The 19340-nt window shown below is 53.7% G+C and overlaps 8 protein-coding genes across 8 annotated transcripts; 4 read left to right on the plus strand and 4 right to left on the minus strand.

Moving 5' to 3' along the window:
- Positions 1 to 374: 374 nt before the first annotated feature.
- PG985_000406 (uncharacterized protein) lies at positions 375 to 2045 on the plus strand (the record flags this gene model as incomplete). The annotated part of the gene is made up of 1 exon (XM_066820175.1): positions 375 to 2045. The coding sequence occupies one exon, from the start codon at positions 375 to 377 to the stop codon at positions 2043 to 2045; it is 1671 nt and encodes a 556-aa protein (XP_066691054.1).
- A 1121-nt stretch (positions 2046 to 3166) lies between these two features.
- PG985_000407 (F-box domain-containing protein) lies at positions 3167 to 4375 on the minus strand (the record flags this gene model as incomplete). The annotated part of the gene is made up of 1 exon (XM_066820176.1): positions 3167 to 4375. The coding sequence occupies one exon, from the start codon at positions 4373 to 4375 to the stop codon at positions 3167 to 3169; it is 1209 nt and encodes a 402-aa protein (XP_066691055.1).
- Positions 4376 to 5333: 958 nt separating this feature from the next.
- Positions 5334 to 6557, minus strand: PG985_000408 (uncharacterized protein; the record flags this gene model as incomplete). The annotated part of the gene is made up of 4 exons (XM_066820177.1): positions 5334 to 5939; positions 6006 to 6169; positions 6230 to 6489; positions 6541 to 6557. The coding sequence occupies 4 exons, from the start codon at positions 6555 to 6557 to the stop codon at positions 5334 to 5336; spliced, it is 1047 nt and encodes a 348-aa protein (XP_066691056.1).
- Positions 6558 to 7049: 492 nt separating this feature from the next.
- On the minus strand, positions 7050 to 8588 carry PG985_000409 (X-Pro dipeptidase; the record flags this gene model as incomplete). Its single annotated transcript, XM_066820178.1, has 2 exons — positions 7050 to 7193; positions 7257 to 8588. The coding sequence occupies 2 exons, from the start codon at positions 8586 to 8588 to the stop codon at positions 7050 to 7052; spliced, it is 1476 nt and encodes a 491-aa protein (XP_066691057.1).
- Positions 8589 to 9836: 1248 nt separating this feature from the next.
- PG985_000410 (Gamma-glutamylputrescine oxidoreductase) lies at positions 9837 to 11402 on the plus strand (the record flags this gene model as incomplete). The annotated part of the gene is made up of 4 exons (XM_066820179.1): positions 9837 to 10077; positions 10133 to 10422; positions 10491 to 11067; positions 11116 to 11402. The coding sequence occupies 4 exons, from the start codon at positions 9837 to 9839 to the stop codon at positions 11400 to 11402; spliced, it is 1395 nt and encodes a 464-aa protein (XP_066691058.1).
- Positions 11403 to 11692: 290 nt separating this feature from the next.
- Positions 11693 to 12588, minus strand: PG985_000411 (uncharacterized protein; the record flags this gene model as incomplete). Its single annotated transcript, XM_066820180.1, has 3 exons — positions 11693 to 11816; positions 11902 to 12466; positions 12549 to 12588. The coding sequence occupies 3 exons, from the start codon at positions 12586 to 12588 to the stop codon at positions 11693 to 11695; spliced, it is 729 nt and encodes a 242-aa protein (XP_066691059.1).
- Positions 12589 to 14505: 1917 nt separating this feature from the next.
- Positions 14506 to 16688, plus strand: PG985_000412 (uncharacterized protein; the record flags this gene model as incomplete). The annotated part of the gene is given in 3 exon segments (XM_066820181.1): positions 14506 to 14808; positions 14833 to 15915; positions 15927 to 16688. 3 exon segments carry the CDS (start codon positions 14506 to 14508, stop codon positions 16686 to 16688), a joined length of 2148 nt encoding a protein of 715 aa, XP_066691060.1.
- Positions 16689 to 17723: 1035 nt separating this feature from the next.
- Positions 17724 to 18413, plus strand: PG985_000413 (uncharacterized protein; the record flags this gene model as incomplete). The annotated part of the gene is made up of 1 exon (XM_066820182.1): positions 17724 to 18413. One exon carries the CDS (start codon positions 17724 to 17726, stop codon positions 18411 to 18413), a length of 690 nt encoding a protein of 229 aa, XP_066691061.1.
- Positions 18414 to 19340: the final 927 nt, after the last annotated feature.

The following is a 19340-nucleotide window of genomic DNA, read 5'->3' on the forward strand; positions in this document are numbered from 1 at the left end:
AACCATACAAACCACGTTACATCCTTGCCGCATTATATATGTTAGTTTCGAGTCTAGAAACGCCAAAAACAGAGAAGCCATTCCTACTGACGATAGATGGTACGAAGTGTTGGTGGTGAGAACAGTAGTGAGAAGGCAGCGACCGCTCCGCCGGGACCTTCGGATCTGTTCGGAGGAACCTGTAGCATCGTGGGTGGGCCGGTTAGCTGGGATTGAAAATAGCTGCGACAAGCTAGAAACCTGATTTGGCGTCATCGCGAGATGGGGCCGCCCGAGGACCCGGTCAAAAGGTGAAAGGGGCCTAAACCAACTCCACCATCACTCCACCCCAGAAATTTCACCGTCTTCCCGATCAAGCCGTTTTGCTTGACAAAATGCGCCCCTTGCCCAGATCAGCTGTTCTGTCTGGCTCTGCTGAACGGCTGAACCCGTGTGGTCCTGGCCCTTTTGTTAGTCATATCCACGACCGAAAGAAGGCAAGCATCATCATGGTGTGGCACTACACCAAATCCACGGACAACCGCATCGGCTGGGGCGAGCACTCGGGGCTTGGTAAGGCCTTCTTCAAGATCGCCATCAAGAACTTTATCCTGCTGCAGCTCCTGTTCCTGGGTCTCTTCGCCTACTGTTTCGGTTCCCTCTACCAGCAGACCGAGCACACGCACAACATCCATATCGCCTTCGTCGACTACGATGGCGGCGCTATCGGAGAAGCGGTCCGCACCGCCTTCGAGTCATTGAAGGGCGACTCATTCCCCACGCTGGTCGACTCCTCGCCGGACGCCTTCCCGAACCCGGAGGATCTGCGATCGGCGGTCTGCCAGACGCGGTACTGGGGCGGCCTCTACCTTTCCTCCAACGCCTCTTCCCGCCTCCAGGACGCCCTAGGCGGCGGCCCGCCGGCCCTGGGCTACGATCCCACGGACGTCTTCACCCTCATCTGGAACGAAGCCCGCTACTCTACCGTCGCCGACACCGCCGTGCTGTCCAACGTGCAGACGCTCGTCGAGGCCGCGCGCGTCGCCTACTTCCGGGCCGACGGGACGGGCCGGATCCAGGGCATCACGAGCGCCGAGGCCCTGACCGTCTTCGCGAACCCGTGGAAGCTGAAGCAGGACGACATCCAGCCGACCAGCCAGGGCTCGCGCGCCATCTACAACACCCTCGTCATCATCCTGATCCTCATCCAGGAGTTCTTCTACCTGGGCGCCATCAACGGCCTCTACGCCAACCTCAAGATCTACGCGCGCGTGCACCCGTCGCGCGTCATGGTGATCCGGTTCCTGCTGTCGGCGGCCTACTGCCTCGTCGGGTCCGTGTGCGTGACGGGCATGATCTGGGCGTTCCGGGCCGGGTGGGACGTGGGCGCGCTGCAGTTCGGGCAGAGCTGGATGCTGCTGTGGCTGTTCGCGCACCTCAACTTCCAGGTCATCGACGTCTTCACCATCTGGCTTCCCGTGCCGTACGTGCCCATGGCCCTCATCTCGTGGGTCATCATGAACGTCACGTCGATCCTGCTGCCGTTCGAGCTGTCGCCCGGCTTCTACCGCCTCGGCTACCTCTTCCCCTCCCACGAGGTCTACCAGGCCCTGCTCGACATCTGGTCCCGCGGCTGCAACCCGCACCTGCGCTACGCCCTGCCCGTCCTCTTCGCCTGGTGGCTCGTCAGCTGCGCCCTCAGCGCCCTCGGCGTCTTCCGCCGCTCCCACTACGCCATGCTCGCCGAGGAGGCCCAGGCCAAGCAGTTCAGCGACCGCGTCACCACGGCGCTGGCCTACGAGCGGGAGCGCGACGAGCAGGAGCGACAGAAAGAGAAGGAGGGCGGCGAAGGCGCCTCGACCACGGGCGAGGGAACGGTCGTGAGCTCGAGCACCAGCAACGTGGCCGGCGAGGACGAGGAGCGGCGGCTCTCCCGCATCATCACGCGCGAGGCCAAGGAGGAGCAGCGGCTCCAGCGCAACCTGAGTAATAAGTGCAACTTCGGGCCTTCATTCGGTGTGTCGGCCGCGAACGACAGCCACGACGACGCGGAGGCGCGTAAGTGAGAAGGCGACGGAGGGAGATAATGAGAGAGGAAGAGAGAGAAAGACGGGTTGGAATGCCCGGTACGATACGATACTCATCTGGGATACGAATCATGTTCTGGACGCGATGTAATACCACTGAATGGCGTTGAGTTACAACAAAGGATTTAAGAAGACTTATTAATAACAACTGGTCCTCGCGGATCTGGTTACTTTATCCCAAAGATCTGCATTCTTCTCTTCTCGCTGTACTTGGCATTTGCTTTTGAGGGGGAAAAAGCACAGGGTGGCGCGTAATGCAACCACACGTTGCCTTGCCCCATCCAAGTACATGTATATACCTGCCTATCTTCGTCTATGTATTACAGGCACAAAGAATGTATAAATTATGCCATAGGTCCTTTACTTACAAGTTTAAACACGAAGATGGTGAACCCCGCGATTTTTGCCGCGTCTTAGAAGCCCAATCACATTTCAATTCGCCCCTGGCTCAGAACCTCATTGCCTACCTGCTTCTTAGGTTCACGCGTCAAAGTCCGCCTGAGCTTCTGCTCAGTAGACCCGAACGTCCAAAGCCGCTCTCATGGGCCCATAGGTCCGGAAACTCGGCCTCAACATTCGACTCAAAGCTCAAGCAGGAATCCGGTCATTGCACCAGAGATCATCACGGCTCCGGGTCATCCATCAATGTCGCCCCGTCGCTACGGACCCGCGCTGTGGCAGTCCGTAAGATGCAACGGCCCGAGGCGACTTTGAGAATAAACATGGTCGCATCCTTTGCCCTCCTTTTACATAAAGGCATGGCTTAGCCTATGTATGGACATGGATAACGTCTGGCACCCCTCCACAAAGCCACCGCAAGCGGCTCGGGATGCAACCCCACTCATCACTGAAGCCTCATTACCCCACGTCAACGGCGGTAGCTGTTGATCAACACTCTATTGCTGGTTTCGACAGCCGACTTGGTATATAGGATATCTAGTCTATAATCATCTATAGCTTCTTTGCTCTCTGTTTTTATATTCTGGAAAGACCCCATGGTCTTGATAGCCAACTATACCACGGGTTTTCCACCGACTCTGCCTTCGTCTTCATTCATCCTGTATCTTGATCCAGGCCGCAATCCAAGTTTTCTACCGTTTCTAATCAGTATCCATGGCTCCAATGATATCCAGTTGCAGGTCCTGTGATTTGCACGCATCGATAACGTCTTGGGACACTCCTTTCTCGCCTTCAACGACTATGAATCTTTTCCAGGTCGTGGCAACGATGCTCTTAGTCTGGAGCAAGTAGAGCAAGAGCTCGGTGACTTCATCATCGTGACCCAGTTCGTTGAAGAGCTCCAGCACTTCTAGCTCGGGCGGGAGGCCCACGGAGTGGAGACGTGGCTTCTTGGAGGACTTCCCAAATAGTTGGTAATCCCAGTTCATGCGCATAGTCTTCAGAGCCGTAAACTCCCTCATGCGCAAAGCCTTGCGGCAGCTCAGAGTCGGTGAGTCAATGGTTAAGCTCTTTAATGAATGGCCCTGCGACCCCAAAGCGATAATGTAGTCGCCGAAATTGTCGGAGCTCTCTTCCAGCGGCGGCTCTGGCTCATCAGTCTGAGTCATCACGAAGTCTTCCAAAGCCTCAGGAAACTCGAGGATGTCGGAAAGCGCATCATCATTGATATCGCATTCAATCAGATGGAGTTTTTTGAGACTGGTCTCGTGCGGGCGCTCAAGGAAATCAAAACCCCGGTAATCCAGCTTGGCGCGCTTGATTGTTAGAGTTTCCAGAGTCGGGTGAGAGAAAATGTGGATGTTTTCTCGAAGATCCCAGTACTGGTCGTCGGGGGTCTGGTAGAACAAGGAACAATGCTTCAAACAGGCCAAGTCAAACGGCCCGTTGAACAAGGTTCCGATACCATGAAGCAGAACGGCGGGCACGGCGATGTCCAGGGTCTCAAGGTTTGACATGATGGACAGTGTGCGCGACAGACCGTCGAAGCGCGACGGGTCATAGTGAGAGCCATGGACGGGCGCATCGAGGGCTAACTGAGAGAGTTCCGAAGAGGGATAGGACAGCTTGACCTCGTAAATGGCGGAACCACGGCGAGGTCTGCGCTGGAGGGAGTCGCTGAAAACAAGATGCAGTTCGGGCGTCTCGAAAAGAATGCTCTTGTAAAGAATGGCGTCGCTGAGTTTGTGGTACTTCTTGCTTAGGCGGGAAACACTGCAGAGTTCGCGCTTGGAGATGTGACCTAGGATATCAAAGATGTGCAGCAGCAGGTTGTCGGGAAGCTGCGCAAGGCGATCACGATGTACATTGCCGTCTCCGGTGCTGTCACCATTCAACGAATCTAGCGACATGCTCGAATGGCTGCACCGAGTCGAGTCAAGTTGGCTGTCGCCAGTCGATGGGGGTGGAGTCTTTGAGCTCTGATAACGTGGGGAAAGCCAGGAGCCAGCACTGAACCAGCGGGGAAGGACGATGGAAGAGCCGGGTTTAGTCAAGATAGAGGATGATGGTGTAAAATAGACAGGCAAGGCAATGAGAATGCAGTCAAATACGAAGTTGAGCGCGTATACGAAGGATTGGGTAGCTGAGACAGGAGATCTATGCGATACAAAAGAGAGAATGAGTGAAAATGTCGCCCAGATTTCTATTAAGCTTTTGTCATCCCGAATAGAAAAAAAGCTGTCTGGTTGCGACGGGACAGGCAAGAGCAGAAGAACTAAAAAGAAGTGGAGCACAAGCCACATCTCACTGCAGAGTGACAGCAGCAGCAGCAGGGGAGGTTTAAGGCTGGAAGCTGCAGCTGAGACCAGTAACATGCCCTGGAATTACCAAAGTGAGTACTACACGGTGCCTGACCAGCGCTGTGGTCGATTCAATTTGAACAATCCTTCAATAAATAAAACAAAGCGCTGTCTGACTTGTTCCAATTCTCCCCCACGTGCCCGCCTGTCAGTACATACAGTAGCTCTGCTGATCGGCGGCGAACGCATCTGCAAACAGAAATTTCCCAACTCATTAATCGTTTTCGTCTTGCATTCTTTCCAGCATTACAGTGTGCTTCTCTCCAGTAATGCGATTTATAGAGGAACTTATTTGCCATGATGTTTCCGCTAGAACCACCGTCGTGTCGGGTGACAGCCAGTCAGCATGATGAAACGCTTGCACGTTTCCTCCCCCGCACCCGCCCGCAATCCCACGGTGATTGCCTGGCGCTTGGTCTTACACATCAGGTGCTTGCCGGATGTGGCTTGTTGTGTCGTACGATGCCGTGAGACACTGCATCACTAATGCTCTATCCATACTCCCTTATCAGCAGCCTCTCTTCTCCGCGCGCAAAAAGCTACTCAAGACCTCGTCGAACGTCTCCACAATGGATCCCTTTTGCGGTTTCCAGCCCAGCTTTGTCATTCTCGTCGGCTGAAGTCGCATGTTGATTCCGAACAAGATCGCGATGTGCATGGCCCAGGAATCCTCTGCAGGCGGCGCCGTCTCTTCGGTGTAGTTGTCGCCGTACATGCTAGCCTTAGCTGCGACCGTCGCATCGACGCTCTGCATCTTTTCGCTTTCGATAACGCCATGTTTGAGCAGCACCGGGGCGAGACCCTGCATCACGTCGGAAAAGGTGACGGTCTCCGCAGCCCCAAAGTAATAGGCTTCTTCGCCCCAGCAGCTCTGGTCCGATGCAAGCGCTTTCTCCACGAGCAGCAAGTACATGTCGGCGAGGTCTTCGACGTGGATCCATGAGTGCTGGTTTTCTCCTTTCGCAATCAGGAAGCCTGTCTTGAATGCCCGAGCCGTGAGGACAAATCCAGGTGTCGTGATCGGCGTCGGATGCTCAATAGATGGACTCATGCCGCCGACGAACCCAGGTGAGATGATGGCCACATTCACGTCGGCGGCTGCCTTGCGAACCAGCTATGGCAACGTTCAGTTCAATTGCAAGGTCGCCCTCCTGCTTGACTTCATGATGGATATGCTTACCTTGTCAGTAACACTGTGCGTCTTGTTCAACTCCATTGCCGTGAGGTCTTGAATGTCGGCAACATCGTCCCAGGTGCGCGCCTCTGGGGAGCCCTCTGGCTCGTCCCAAATGATAGAAGCCCCCGAAGTGTGGATGTAGTAGCCTTTTGTTGATCGGGCCGCCACTGGTCCATGTTAGCAAGATCGCCACTATATCTGAAATCAGCACACAAATTATCACTTACATCCATTGATCGCAGATTCGATGGCCTTGTCGTGGGTGATGTCAGGTGCGGCGTTGATCACAATATCGGCTTCACGAGAAGCAGCTTCGATCAAGTCGAAACTCTCCAAGTCACCAATGAGTGGTTTGACTTGCGGATACTTAGAAACCAATCTCTCTGCCTTTCGATCATCACGAACAAGGACAATCACAGACGCATTTGGGTGTTTTTCGACCACCTTATGGAGTACTGCGCCTCCGACATGCCCTGTGCCACCGATGCTATCGTTAAGTTAGCCATGTACTACTCGCCAGACAGCTGGAATTTCCTACAAGAATATTTGGGTCATCGTAAAGTTGAAATGTATTCTTCTTTAAATGCGAACTGATACAAAATTATTTATCAGAAGAATTTGGGATGAACACTGTCCCTCTTCTCACCTTTATACCACTTTCTTCTCTTGAACTAGAGCCCGGATCCCCTGCGGATAATCCGCAGGGGTCATCAACTAACTGTTAATTCCCCACCGCAGTAGCTAGCTCGGTCGTTTCCGCACTTGAAGTGGAAAAGGCATAGATTATGGGGTTACATGTCCATTGCCGACAGTCGCTTACTACGAGATCATGTATCATGGGTCGTGATGACTTGTCAAGCGGGGTATATGGAAATGGTACCGGCTTTGGTAGATCCCGCGTACTCTTGCCTTGCGAAATTCATTCTTGTTGCAGCGGCGCAAGGGGGGGTTGCATGGAGCGACGATCTATGATTATATGCTCTTCTGAAGCCTTGGCGAGAATGAGGAGAGCTCTGCCTTGGCGTCTATAGTCTATCCCTGAGCATATCAGGGGTCGTAGGGTGAGCGCGCTCGTCGCCCTGTCATGGGCTCGCCACCTTTGTCTGTAACCAGAATGGGATCCTCTAGTCTGACTCCAAACCCGACTTCCTTCCCAATGGGTTTTGCCTGCTCTGTGGTTACATAAATACCCTATAGCGCAGATGTTAGTTGTGTCATGAGAATGGAAGGAAGTGAGTAGGGAGGGTGATGTACCGGTTCATTCGTAACAACTTCGCCTAGCTTGAGCTTTTCACTGTTCGCGCCGTTGAGATAGGGGTGCTCATGCATCTCGAGTCCAAGGCCGTGGCCCAGCCGATGGGTGTAGAACGGGCCGTAGCCGGCTTCTTTGACGACGACCCGCGAGGCCGCATCGACGTCGGAGCACGTCTCGTTGACGCGCATCCGATCGAAGCCCGCCGACTGCGCGGCAAAGACGGTGTGCCAGATGCCCATCAGCTCGTCGCTGACCTCGGCGCCCGACGGGAGGATCGTGCGCGTCACATCGCTCCCGTAGCCGCGCAGCTTCGAGCCGATGTCGATGAGCGCGAACTCGCCCTCGGCCAGCGTCTTGCCGTGCTTGCCGCCGTGCGGGTACGCCGCCTGGTCGCCGAACAGGACGATGGCCCAGAACCCCTCGCCGACGCCGGCGCGCGAGAAGAGGTTCTGCGACGCCGCGACGACGGCCTCTTGCGCCATGCCGACGCGGATGCATTTCTGCACGGACCGCACCAGCTCCAGCGTGAAGGTGTTGATCCCCCGCAGAATGGCGATCTCGGCCTCCGTCTTGACGGCCCGCAGCGACTGCACCGTCTCGCTCATGGGCACGACCTCGATCCCGGCGCCCTGCAGGCCCGCCGCGATCATGTAGCGCGCGTGCTCGTCGAGCATGACCTTCTTCCATTCCGGTCGTGCGCGCGCCAGCACCTCGTACGGCGATTCCTCTTCAGCCCACGCCACCGCCACGTCAGTTCCGTTGGTGTTGCCCCGGTCGTTGTTGTCGTACACCATATCCAGCCCTGCAATGCGCCCGGTCTCGAATCGGGGCACCAGGTACGAGAAGACGCCCGTCTCGGCCTCGAGCAGCATCAGGAACGGCCGCTCCGACAGGTCAAAGGACGCCGAGATGTTGGCGTAGTATTCCGTCGAGGCCGAGGGCTCCGCCACGAAGGCGTCGGCGCCCGCCGCGGCGAGCGCGGACGCCAGCGTCTCCTGCCGGGACAGATACTCTTCGCGCGAGATGGCCGGCACGGACAGCAGCGAGACGTGGGGTTCCAGCAGGGGCCAGGCGCAGGCTTCGAGCGACGCGGCAGATAAGGGCGGTGCCCCTCCGCCCTCTTTCGGGCCATCACCGACGCCATCACCGCCGCCGTTATGGTCGTGCAGCGATATGTTGAGCAGAGTCAAGAGAAATCCGGTAGTGGCGACGGCTACGCCGAGACGCTTGACCCAGAGACGCGCTGCTCCGTTTCGCGGCCGGGATGCACGTGGGAGCAGCGGCTGGGATGCCGCGGGCTCTTTTGGCGCATCGCTGTGGTTGAAAAGCATAGCGATGACCGTTCAAAGGCAGATTGAGTTGTACGCCAATCCTATGTTGTGGGCCGATGCACAAATATACCTAACGTGGAGGGTGAAGAAGCTAATCAGGGTATTGTTTTCAAGGTGAGCTCTAGATGTTGAAGCTCCTTAAGGCGTCCGCCCTGCTAATGCAAGTGCGAGCAGTTCCTTATCTCTTCGGCTAACTGAGTCGCCTAAAAGCGGGGAGTATGCACTGTTCGCAAAGCAATCTGCTGTGATGCACTAGAATTAACCGCCTTAGAGTGCAGGCTACGTCAATCCAAAAACAACGCCTGTCATTAGAAATCAATCAAATCATTCCTCTGGCGAGGTCCAAATGCAAGTCGGACTTACGTTCCTACTGCATATAACTCATTGAAAATAGATGCTCTCCAGACAGTATCGGGAATGAGAGTTCTCCCTATTCGTCTTATCTGACGGTTCATCACGCTGTTCCCCAACGCGCTGGCTCTGCTCAGCAGTCCGGTGCTTGAGACGCCGCGCAAGGTTCAGTACCTGAACGAGAAGAAGAAATATGCGAATGGTTTGCACCCGTGTCGTCGAGAAGAAGCTGGACATGGACAGCTATACCACCACCCCGGATATCCGGAGCAAATTCATGCACTGGACACGATGCCCACGGGCCTAAGTAGGCCCTGGAGTGCTTCCGGGATTCCCAGGTTTATCTTGGGTTTTCCACCACTTCAGGTTACTGTGCCGTATCCTTGATACTGGACACTGATTGAGATCGTATCCTTCATCTGAGCCCTATAACAGAAGAACTCATCTTTCAATCTACGGCCATGCACCGCAGACACGATGCAATCTTGGATTCCTATCATGCCCCGTCGATATGGTGGGTGCGCCTTGGCATCGATGACCCCTGGATAATCCCGGCAGATACCCCAGGGGCAGCCGTGTAGCGCACCTGCACAGCGTGCTTTAGTGGGTGGGCCCGCCCCATCGAAGGCCTACAGGTGCCAGCCGATAGCGGCATTGCCCTGAAATACTGCTGGGCAACTCGAACTTGGACAAGATAACACACCGCTGAAGATTTCGTACGCATCTTCTCAGGGTCAGTTCTTGCCCTTTCAATTTGACTATAGGCTTACTGGCTACTTCACGGAGGCTGATTTAAGTCCCAATTGGCTCAGTCTGCAGACCGAAGCCAAGAAAAGCTGTTCAGTACTTGGCTTTTGACTAAGCTTGCTAGGTGTCATTGGAACCGATCAGCTCACTATGTCGCCTGAAGGCCTCCCAGTCCCTAACTCGACTCTGCCGTTCTGGAGGACCGAGCCCCATGAACTTGACAATCACCGTACCACACCCAGTCTGCCGGCTGAGTCTGATATTGTTATCATTGGTGCTGGTTTCTCCGGCTCCTCGCTGGCCCATTTCATCTACAAAGACAACCCATCACCCCCTTCAGTGACTATCTTAGACGCTCGAGAGGCATGCTCGGGCGCCACAGGCAGGAATGGTAAGCCACACCATATTGTGCGCTGCACCGTTCTATAAACTTACGTGATGAGCAGGCGGCCACGTAAAGCCCGACGTCTACTTCAATGTGACGAAGAATACCAAGAAGTATGGCATAAAGGCCGCGGTTGCGGTAGCAGCGTATGAAGCCTCACAGCTCTTCGCGATCAAGGACCTGGTGGAAAAGGAGAACATTGACTGCGATTTTGTCATGTCCAGAGCGTGTGACGCCATTTTGGATCCAAGTTTGGCCAAGGACTCCCACGAGGCTTTCCTGGAGCTGAGTAAGTCGGGTGCTGCCGACTTGAAAGACGTGTATCATGCCTACGGCAAGGATGCCGAGCGGGTGAGTCCCTTCTTTTAAATGTGTCGTGCTAAAGTGTGCCATGTTCTGATAAGCAAAACCCCCGATAGATTTCGGGTGTAAAGGGGGCATTATCGTGCTTCAACTTCAGTGCCGCTCACCTGTGGCCATACAAGCTGGTGCTGCATCTCCTGCAGGGTGCTGTGAGGAGAGGTGCCAACCTGCAGACCCATACCCCCGTCACGCATGTGTCCGAGTCCCCGTTACCGGATGGCCGCTGGCTAGTCACGACCGACCGAGGCAGCATAAAGGCCAAGAAGGTTCTCCTGGCCACCAATGGCTTCACGGCCAAGGTCGCCCCGCAATTCAAGGACCACATTGTGCCCGTCAGGGGGATCTGCAGCCGCATCGTGCCCGACAAGGCTCGCCCGGCTCCATTCCTGCCATATTCGTACAGCATCCGTTATGGTCCCGCGATGTACGATTACTTAATTCCCCGAGCCGATGGGAGCATCGTCGTCGGAGGTGCCCGGGTCAAGTTCTGGAATGACTCTTCGCACTGGTACGACGTGGTCGACGACAGCAAACTCATCGAGCCCGCCAAGTCTCACTTTGACGAGCTCATGCAGCGGACCTTCATCGGTTGGGAAGACTGTGACACAAAGGTGGATAAGATATGGACTGGCAGTAAGTGACCAACCGTCTTCGTGGAGTCCCCTCTATCTCAATCTCAAGCTCTGGCTAACACGGTCGTCTCAGTCATGGGCTACAGTTCGGACTTCATGCCGCACGTCGGCGAAGTGCCGGGGAAGCCAGGCCAAATGGTTCTTGCAGGCTTTTCTGGACACGGTATGCCCGTGATCTTTCGCTCGGCAAAGGGCATCGTGGATATGCTACTGCATGGGACGAAGTTCGAAGACACGGGCATGCCGGGGGTATACCGTGCTACTCAAGAGCGTCTTGATTCCACCAAGAACGAGATACTGCAGGGCGGGCACGGAAATGTGAGAGCCAAACTATAGACTACTGGGCTTGGATCAAGTTGTGAGTGGTATCTTGATATGCGCCATTAGCAGGTTGCCTGTCAGCCTTTGGATACAATACCACGTGCTCAGCTTGATTCCGGTTGAGCAACCATCATGCCTGTGCGGTCTTATATTCGCCACATCAATCTCATTCATGTGTCAATTGGCGGGTTCTCTTCTTTATAAACACATTTTCATGAGAAGCCAGTCGACCAATCTGCTGGCATCTAGGGAATCACTTGCTCAGGACTGCATCTGGGTTGATGGATAGTCAATAGCAACGCTGGCTATCCCTTGAACGCCACTATACCGTCAGCCATCTCCGGTAGACTATCGGCCACGACATCCATGTCCCCGAAGATATCAGAGCACATCTCCTTTTCCCAAAGAGACACCCAAGCGCCCTTGAAGCTGTCCACGGTGGCATTCACCAAGTCAGCAGTTGTCACCGCACAGAATATCGTCCGTATGCGGAGGGTACAACGGTACTACTCACCCAGTCCGTCGCGCGGCGGACGCATCCCACATGTGGCCCGCCGCAAACCAAGCATCCAGGTTCTCGGTCGGGAACTTCTTGAGCACGTGCTCGTAGACGGCGGGGGCAGGTTTGCCCACGCCGATGGTATCGCATGACACGAAGTTCTCGGGCGGGATGTCAACGCCGCCGTTGCGGAGGTAGCCCGAGACCCTCTCGACGCCGCCCGAGGTGAGGGCCCAGACGGTGTAGCCGCCGTCCCGCAGCCTGCGGAAGCACTCGGCGACGCCCGGGCGGGGCCGCAGCGCGCCGTAGGCCGCCAGGAGGACGGCGCGGTCGTCGTCGGTGGCGAAGGCGCGCGGGTCCCCCGCGACCCCGGCCTGCCGCAGGGTGCGGTAGAAGATGGCGCCGAAGACGTCGAAGTAGGGGACGTACCGGCCCGACATGCTGAGGTAGGTGTACTCCTTCTCGCCGGCCTCCATCCAGGCGTAGCCGAAGATGCGGGGGCCGATGTGCTGGGCGCGGAGCTTGGGGCCTAGGCGCGCTTCGATGGCTTCGTAGAAGGCTTCGTAGTCCACCAGGGTCCCTAGGGGTGATCAGGCGCGGCATTAGCCGTTTGGCTTGGTTATGTAGTCCACATCCCTGTCCTGGTTTATGTGAGTACTTACCGACTACGTCGAAGACGACGTGCTTGTTTGAGCTGCCCATTGTAAGTTGCAAATAGATGCCTACAAGGACTCTGGTCTGTACGTATGTCTAGCTGGCAACACTGTAGCTATCGTGGCAAGGTTGCTAAACTCCAGATGTCTCTGGAAATCCTAGACCGGTCTCGACGAAGCTCTTCAGAGCATGTTTATCCCCCGCATCAAGAGGCGAACTGGGTATTGTATCCCGCGTTGGCCACGCCAAGACACGTCTCTGCGGCATGGGCCGGATATCTACTTGAAAGGAGGGGTCGGGGGAGTTGCGTAGTTGGGGGTGCCCATTGGGTCTGCTCACAAACGAGGTCCGCATTTCTCCCCGCAATTGATTAGCGACACAAGCAATATCCCGGGGAACCTTGCCGGTTCGGTATGTCTCGTATGGAAATGTCAGGGGACTAGGGGTTGGCGGGCTTTTCTTATCATCGGAGCTTGAGAGACACTCGTTGGAAGTCCCTACCGGTGTGCGGTTGGTTCTGTAAAGGAGATGCTCCTCAAAAGCGTGGTCTTGCAGGGATCGGAAATCGGGCCCACCATCACTTGGGCCTGTCCGAGATCCAAAGCGTTTACAGAGAAGTCTTCGGGTGGGTATATGGGTATCAAGAATGCCGCCAAACCTCCTTCATGCCGACCATTGATCTTTCAATCTATCATGAGTATAAGACCATAACACCGGGGTCGTCCCCCTTCTCAAAGGTACCTGTAGCCAGCGAAGCAGCTCACGGTGTAGCGGGTTTTGGGACTTGGGATAGCATTTGGGGTATGATTAGAGTGAATATGTTTCTTCATTTTAGCGCCGACTGTGGGTTAATAATATAATTAGATAATGAAACTTATAATAAGGGCTAGGGGAGTCCTATAATAGTAGATCGTATGTTTAAGTTAATGTTATTGTGGCCAGCCTTAATGTTGAACGTTCCTCGGCGTTAAGTGCCCTAATGACTCAGTCTTCTAACTAATATGATATTACCTGTTAGCTTCGACTCTTTTCTTAATATGCCACCTCTATGGCTTGTCTACGTGGCATTTAGGATACCTGCATAATCTACGAGTAATGGTACGTGTTATGTCTACTGGTTGGCCTACCAATTCCTCGACCGCGACGACCCGGACGGCGGGTCCTATAGTGCGAGTACACCCCGTGACAGACTGAAAGTTGCTATACATTAACCACACCAGACGCCATCCCCAACTACCTCTTTAGCGTTTACAAGGGCGACGTCGACATCCAGTGCCGCTTCCGCTGGAGCCCGGGGACTTCAGCCTTCTGGGAATACCAGTGAGTCGTTGTTTCTTTTGCTTCATGTCGATGGAGAGGGGGGCGTGTTATTTGTTTGTGTTTGGTAAGAGATAGTGTGTGTGTGTGTGTGTGTGAGGGGTATTGACAAACAAACAGAAATTGTACGCCAAGGCAGAATCACTATGTACAGTGCGGCCTGGGACTACGAAGGTAATTGAACGCGCAACGGTTCCCGGGCCTCTGTTCTCACCGGGAAGCCGTTCTACGACCTGAAGGCCATCAGCAGGCGACTGGCGTTAGGCATCGCTGGCCCCAAGGCGTACCCGGTGCCACGTGTTTGGAATAGACTACGAGGTGGCTGTGGTGAAAAGCTTTGCAATGCCTTCCATTCGTACTGGATGCCGACTTGCATGGTAGCACGACGCCGTGGTGAGGAAGTGTGGCTTATCCTTTCTATATGCCTTGGCGTCTGTACTATTGTACCGTGCCTGCACGGCCGCAGATTCGTTTACGCCTGCCTACCTGCCCAGTGACACAAAACCCCATTGGAAGCATAGGTCAAGAATGCGTTAACTTCTTTTTTCTTTTCTTTTTCTTTCGTTTCATACCAAGGCTACCGCATTCACTCTCCCAAACACCTTTATCCTTCCTTACACCTTTCCACACTTCCCGCTGTCCATCGCGATGGCTTCACTACCAGGATTTCTTTACACCCCACTCGAAGACCCAGAAAATTGTTTAAGGCTCCTGCAACTCCACCCCGCGGAATGCCATAAACAGGATTTACATGCGACTCTGTCCGTATTTCGACGAGAAGCTGCTCCCCCGTACCGACCGGTCTCGTACACGTGGGGCACCGAGAAGGCATCATCACAATTGATGATCCAAAACCACAGACAGCAAGTATGGACCCGATTCGCCATCCGACCAAACCTCGAGGCCCTTTTACGGCAAGCCCGCACCTCCCTGGGGGAGCAGTACATCTGGGTCGATGCAATATGCATTAACTAGACGGATAACAACGAGAAGGGTCATCAGGTGCGCACTATGGACAGGATCTACCGGGATAAACACGTCTTCGTATGGCTAGGGGATTCGTCGGAGAACAGTGCCGATGCCATGGATCTTATCGACTGGTTTTGTACTTTCTGCGAAGCGTCTGGCTGGTCCCCTGGATCTCCAGAAGCCCAGGATGCTCTTACCGATTACGATCTATCCACGGTTCCCCAATCCTCCTGGAAAGCCATATACGACATCATCTCTCGTCCGTGGTTCACACGGCGCTGGATAGTACAGGAGTTCGTCCTTTCTGGAGCCAAGGACTTCTGGATAGGCTTTCGTCACCAGACCTTCCAACCTCTACTTACCCTGATACTATTTCTCAAGGAGACGCCATTGTACCTAGGTGAGGACGAGAAGGACACAAACATCTGCAATCTGGACCCGGACCGCCCTCATCCCCTGCCATCACCCGAAATAGATGCAATTGATAGGCTAGAGCGTCTTTGGTCTGCTTATCTCTCGTGGCAGACTGGAGACGTGTCAGGATGCACCCTGGAACATCTGTTGGATAAGTTCTCGGGTTTTGCCTCGTATGATCCGAGAGATGGTATCTATGCTTTCGTTTCGATGGCGTCCGACATAGCACCATCGGAATGGTTCCCGGACTACTCGGACCAGAATACGCCTATCTCCATCTACAAAAAGGCCACCTTGCATATTATGAGTCACGGCTCATCCTTAGACATCATCGGACGGCATGCACACAACTTCGAGGCTATGATATCAGCGGATTATAGGTCTGGCTGGATTCCATGGTTTGGCCCTCAGGCCACTGATTTCACGCCCATTCTTTATGAAAATTGCCAAGAAGTCCAGCAGTATGACCAGAGGGGTCCTGCGCAATCCCCGCAGCATATCCACCTCCTCCACGGATATAACACCCGATCATTTACAACCTTCGGCCAGTTTCTGCAAAGGCTAACCCCTGACCACGAGGGATGGATGGGCCCGAAAGTGTGTGATGGTTGTGATAAAAACATTGTTGGAGCGGGACTGAAATGCCTAGACTGTGCCGACTCCGATTTCTGCCATGTATGTGCGAGGACGTCGGATACGACACACGACCCGAGCCATCGTTTCAGGTACCACAATGGAGCCGTTTACTTTGCATCGGGCCGCCCGGGAAGGCCTTCCTACCGAAACAAATCCCTTTCAGTGGGCCTCACAATCCTAACGGGACCGTTCCAATGAAGTTCGCCGGCTTGATCGTGGACAAAATCATCCACATGAGACCTGGGTTCGAGACCCAGATAATTCACGAGCCCGAGGGGTGGTTCTATAAGCTCGTTGTTGACTTTTCTCCCGAATCGCCGGGGATGGAGAATCACATAAACGATGATGGCTCGCTGGATGACACCATGCTCCGGGTCATGACCGGTAGCCGGCGGGTATCGGGTGGCGTCGTCTGCCACGCGACTGATTCCTGGATCGCTAAAGCACGCCAGATGTGTAGGCCCCGTAACTCCTCGACGAAGGTCGAAGACGAAAGATCTCATATTCCGGTTGAAGAAAGTAGAATTTCGGACGAGGTTGCCAAGTCGATGAGCTTTATGTTCTCTAACCAACGCCGGGTTGCTTTCACGGAGAATTCGGTAGGAATCGTGCCCCTGGCAGCGCAAGAAGGGGATCACATAGCGATGGTCTCTGGGTGCTCAGTGCCTTTGGTCCTTCGATGGCTTGGAAAAGCAGAGGATTTGGAATTTCGGGTCGTTATCGGGGAGTGCTACATTGAAGGCTTAATGGAAGGTGAAATCTTTGAACGGTCAGGGGAGCACTTGGAGCTAGAGACATTAACGCTTATGTAAAGTATACACGTGGGTTGACGAATATACCTACGCCTTAGACGCCCAATTCGGGGCTTTTCACGATAACTGGAAGCAGCTACACTTGGACGGCCTTCATCGCATGCGTGGATATAAGATATTACCCTATATTCAAAGGAGGCTTTGGAGGATGGGATAAAGTGGGTGTAGCTGGGCACGTAAGGCGCTACGACAGCAACCACCGTCTGCATCAGTATTTTCCGAGTCGGTGCCCACCAACATTTGGGAATCTCAAATAGATGCTGCACTGACGGCAAAGTAGTGCCGAGCTGTCGGAGCAGGTCAACTCCATGTATCGTTAGTACAAGCAGTCGCAAATCTACTATACTTACCTTGAAGATGTCCATACCCGCGACGAGAGTTCCTGTGTAGGCGACTACAACGCAGTTGGATGTTGAAGGAACTTATAGCACCCGTAGAAATCTTATTTTTCAACAAGAATTGGCAACGTCTTGATAAGAGGGCCGACCTCAGCTACATGCTTCAGGGTGATACCGGGATGGATGTCGGATATTTTCGTGATGTCTCTTCAGCCAGTTTTAGTGTCGCCACGAGGATACCTTGGACTTCTCGAAGGCAGACTGCAGCAATCGAAGACGCCGACAATTTTACTGTGCTGTGGCTCCGTGGACTTCTGGCGTGCTCACCACAAGACTTCGGAAATTCCAAAATAACCATCGCTTCACCTACATCATGGTACCACCAAGATCCTTTAGGGGGCGATATGAATATAATAGCAAAGACTGGTAACTTTGGCGTAAACGTATTGCAAGAATCGCTTCCGCGAATCCAGGAAACCTCACAAGCAGGCATTTCACCGGCTTGGAATCCCTTGTGGAGCGCCCCGGATGTTATTTTTATTATAGTCTCCAGTTTTCAAGAGAAACAAAAACTTAATTTCAACTCTGTTGTATATAAAAAATATAGTTCTCTATTCCCTCTCCCCCTTGATATTATTACTTTAATAGTGAAACGACCTCCAACGTGAGCTATACGAAATACAAAGCCATCATCATAATGTCACTACCCATTGACACCTGCCGCAACACCGCCTCTTCCCAGCCTCCTCAGTTCGAAGATGTCAAAGAAGACAGCCCTTCGAGAACGCGTGAATTCCACCCGTTTTCGCGTCTGCCGCCAGAGCTCCGCCAACAAATCTGGTCTCTAAGCATAGAGCCTCGAGAGTTTGTTTTCCATCTCGACTATCACCTTGTGAGCCGATCTCGGAATCCCGCCCTGTTAGACGTTTGCAGCGAGTCGCGAGATTATGCCCTCAAGTTCCACTACGTGAAATCCCGGAACGGTCCGTATTGTCCCTTTCGATATCAATGGGTCAATTTCGACGTCGACACGGTTCGCCTAGCAGCCCACCGCGACTCAGTCTTCCTCGCCGCGCAATACCCGATCCAGAAGCTGATAGTCGAGTGCCGGGGCGGCGACATGGCCACCGGCAGTCTCTACAACATCCTCGGCATGCTCTTGGGGATCACGGAACTGCGCGAGGTTGCCCTGGTCGGCTTCAAGAGCTGCCCCCCCAGCCCCCGCTACAGAAACTGGTGGCTGGGCTGGTTGCATCTTTTCGAAGCCCTTTACTTCCCCGAGGCGGATGGGGACCGGGCCCGGTTCGGCCTGCGTGTCGTCATGCCGGAGCACGTAGAAGAAGGAGGGCCCACGGAGCTGACCCTGAACAATTTCCTGGAGAAGTAGCGCAAAGTGGCCGGCGCTCGAATAGGCTGAAACTGGCTACGGGACTTTTGTCAATAGGTGTTCCATGCGCAATACCATACCTCACGTTCTAGGGCTTCCCAGAGCCGCCGGGCTCGTCAAGACGGTCTCGAAAGGGGCAGACGGGCGAATACAGGCGAGGACCCTGGGTGAGAGGGTGCGGGACGCTCTTGAGTATGTAATACAACAAACAATAGAGGCTCGAATCATTGGTGAGTGTACAGAAACAGAAAAAGAAATAGATAGTCCAGGCAAAAATTGTACAACCACTATATATGCATCGTTGTCATGGGAAGCTCTCCCAGATGGACCAAATTCCAACGGGCGGGACCGCTTTAGACAGCTCCTCGTTATCACTGCATACAGTTTGGTTGCGAAGGCCATAATGAGCATACCCTCAACTGACAGATGGTGCTACAACTGGAGACGAGGGCGAGGTCGTAATGTCTGGTTTGCCTTCTGCCTGCAGGTGGCTGGAAGCTAGTCACAAACCTAGGATTCTGAAAAGGCTGCCGCATGATTGGCAGGCTCTTGAAAGATTCCGAGCAGTGCAATATGATGAATACTCCTGTCATCGGCGTATCAAATTCAATCATCGATAGTGGTGGAGTCTAAAAGGAAAAGAAACCAAGGTTGGACTTGGTCTTGTTGGACGAATGCTAAGCTCGGCACCCGGTCAACGCCCCTCCCCCCTCAACGCCCCCCCCCCTCTCACTACGAAACCCTTATATTTTAAAATAATGAAATAAATTAAATAAAATAGATATTCATAAACTATAAAATATGTTTAATAGGGATTTTAACGTTATTTTATTTAATTAAGTTATATTTAAAAAATAAAGTTTTTTAAATTAAATAGAATTTATTATATTATTAAATATAATAAAATTATTTAATATATATTAATTT

Source organism: Apiospora marii, assembly GCF_038362585.1.
Source record: "Apiospora marii strain CBS 49790 chromosome Unknown utg000001l_segment0_segment0, whole genome shotgun sequence".
Taxonomy (NCBI): Eukaryota; Fungi; Ascomycota; class Sordariomycetes; order Amphisphaeriales; family Apiosporaceae; genus Apiospora; species Apiospora marii.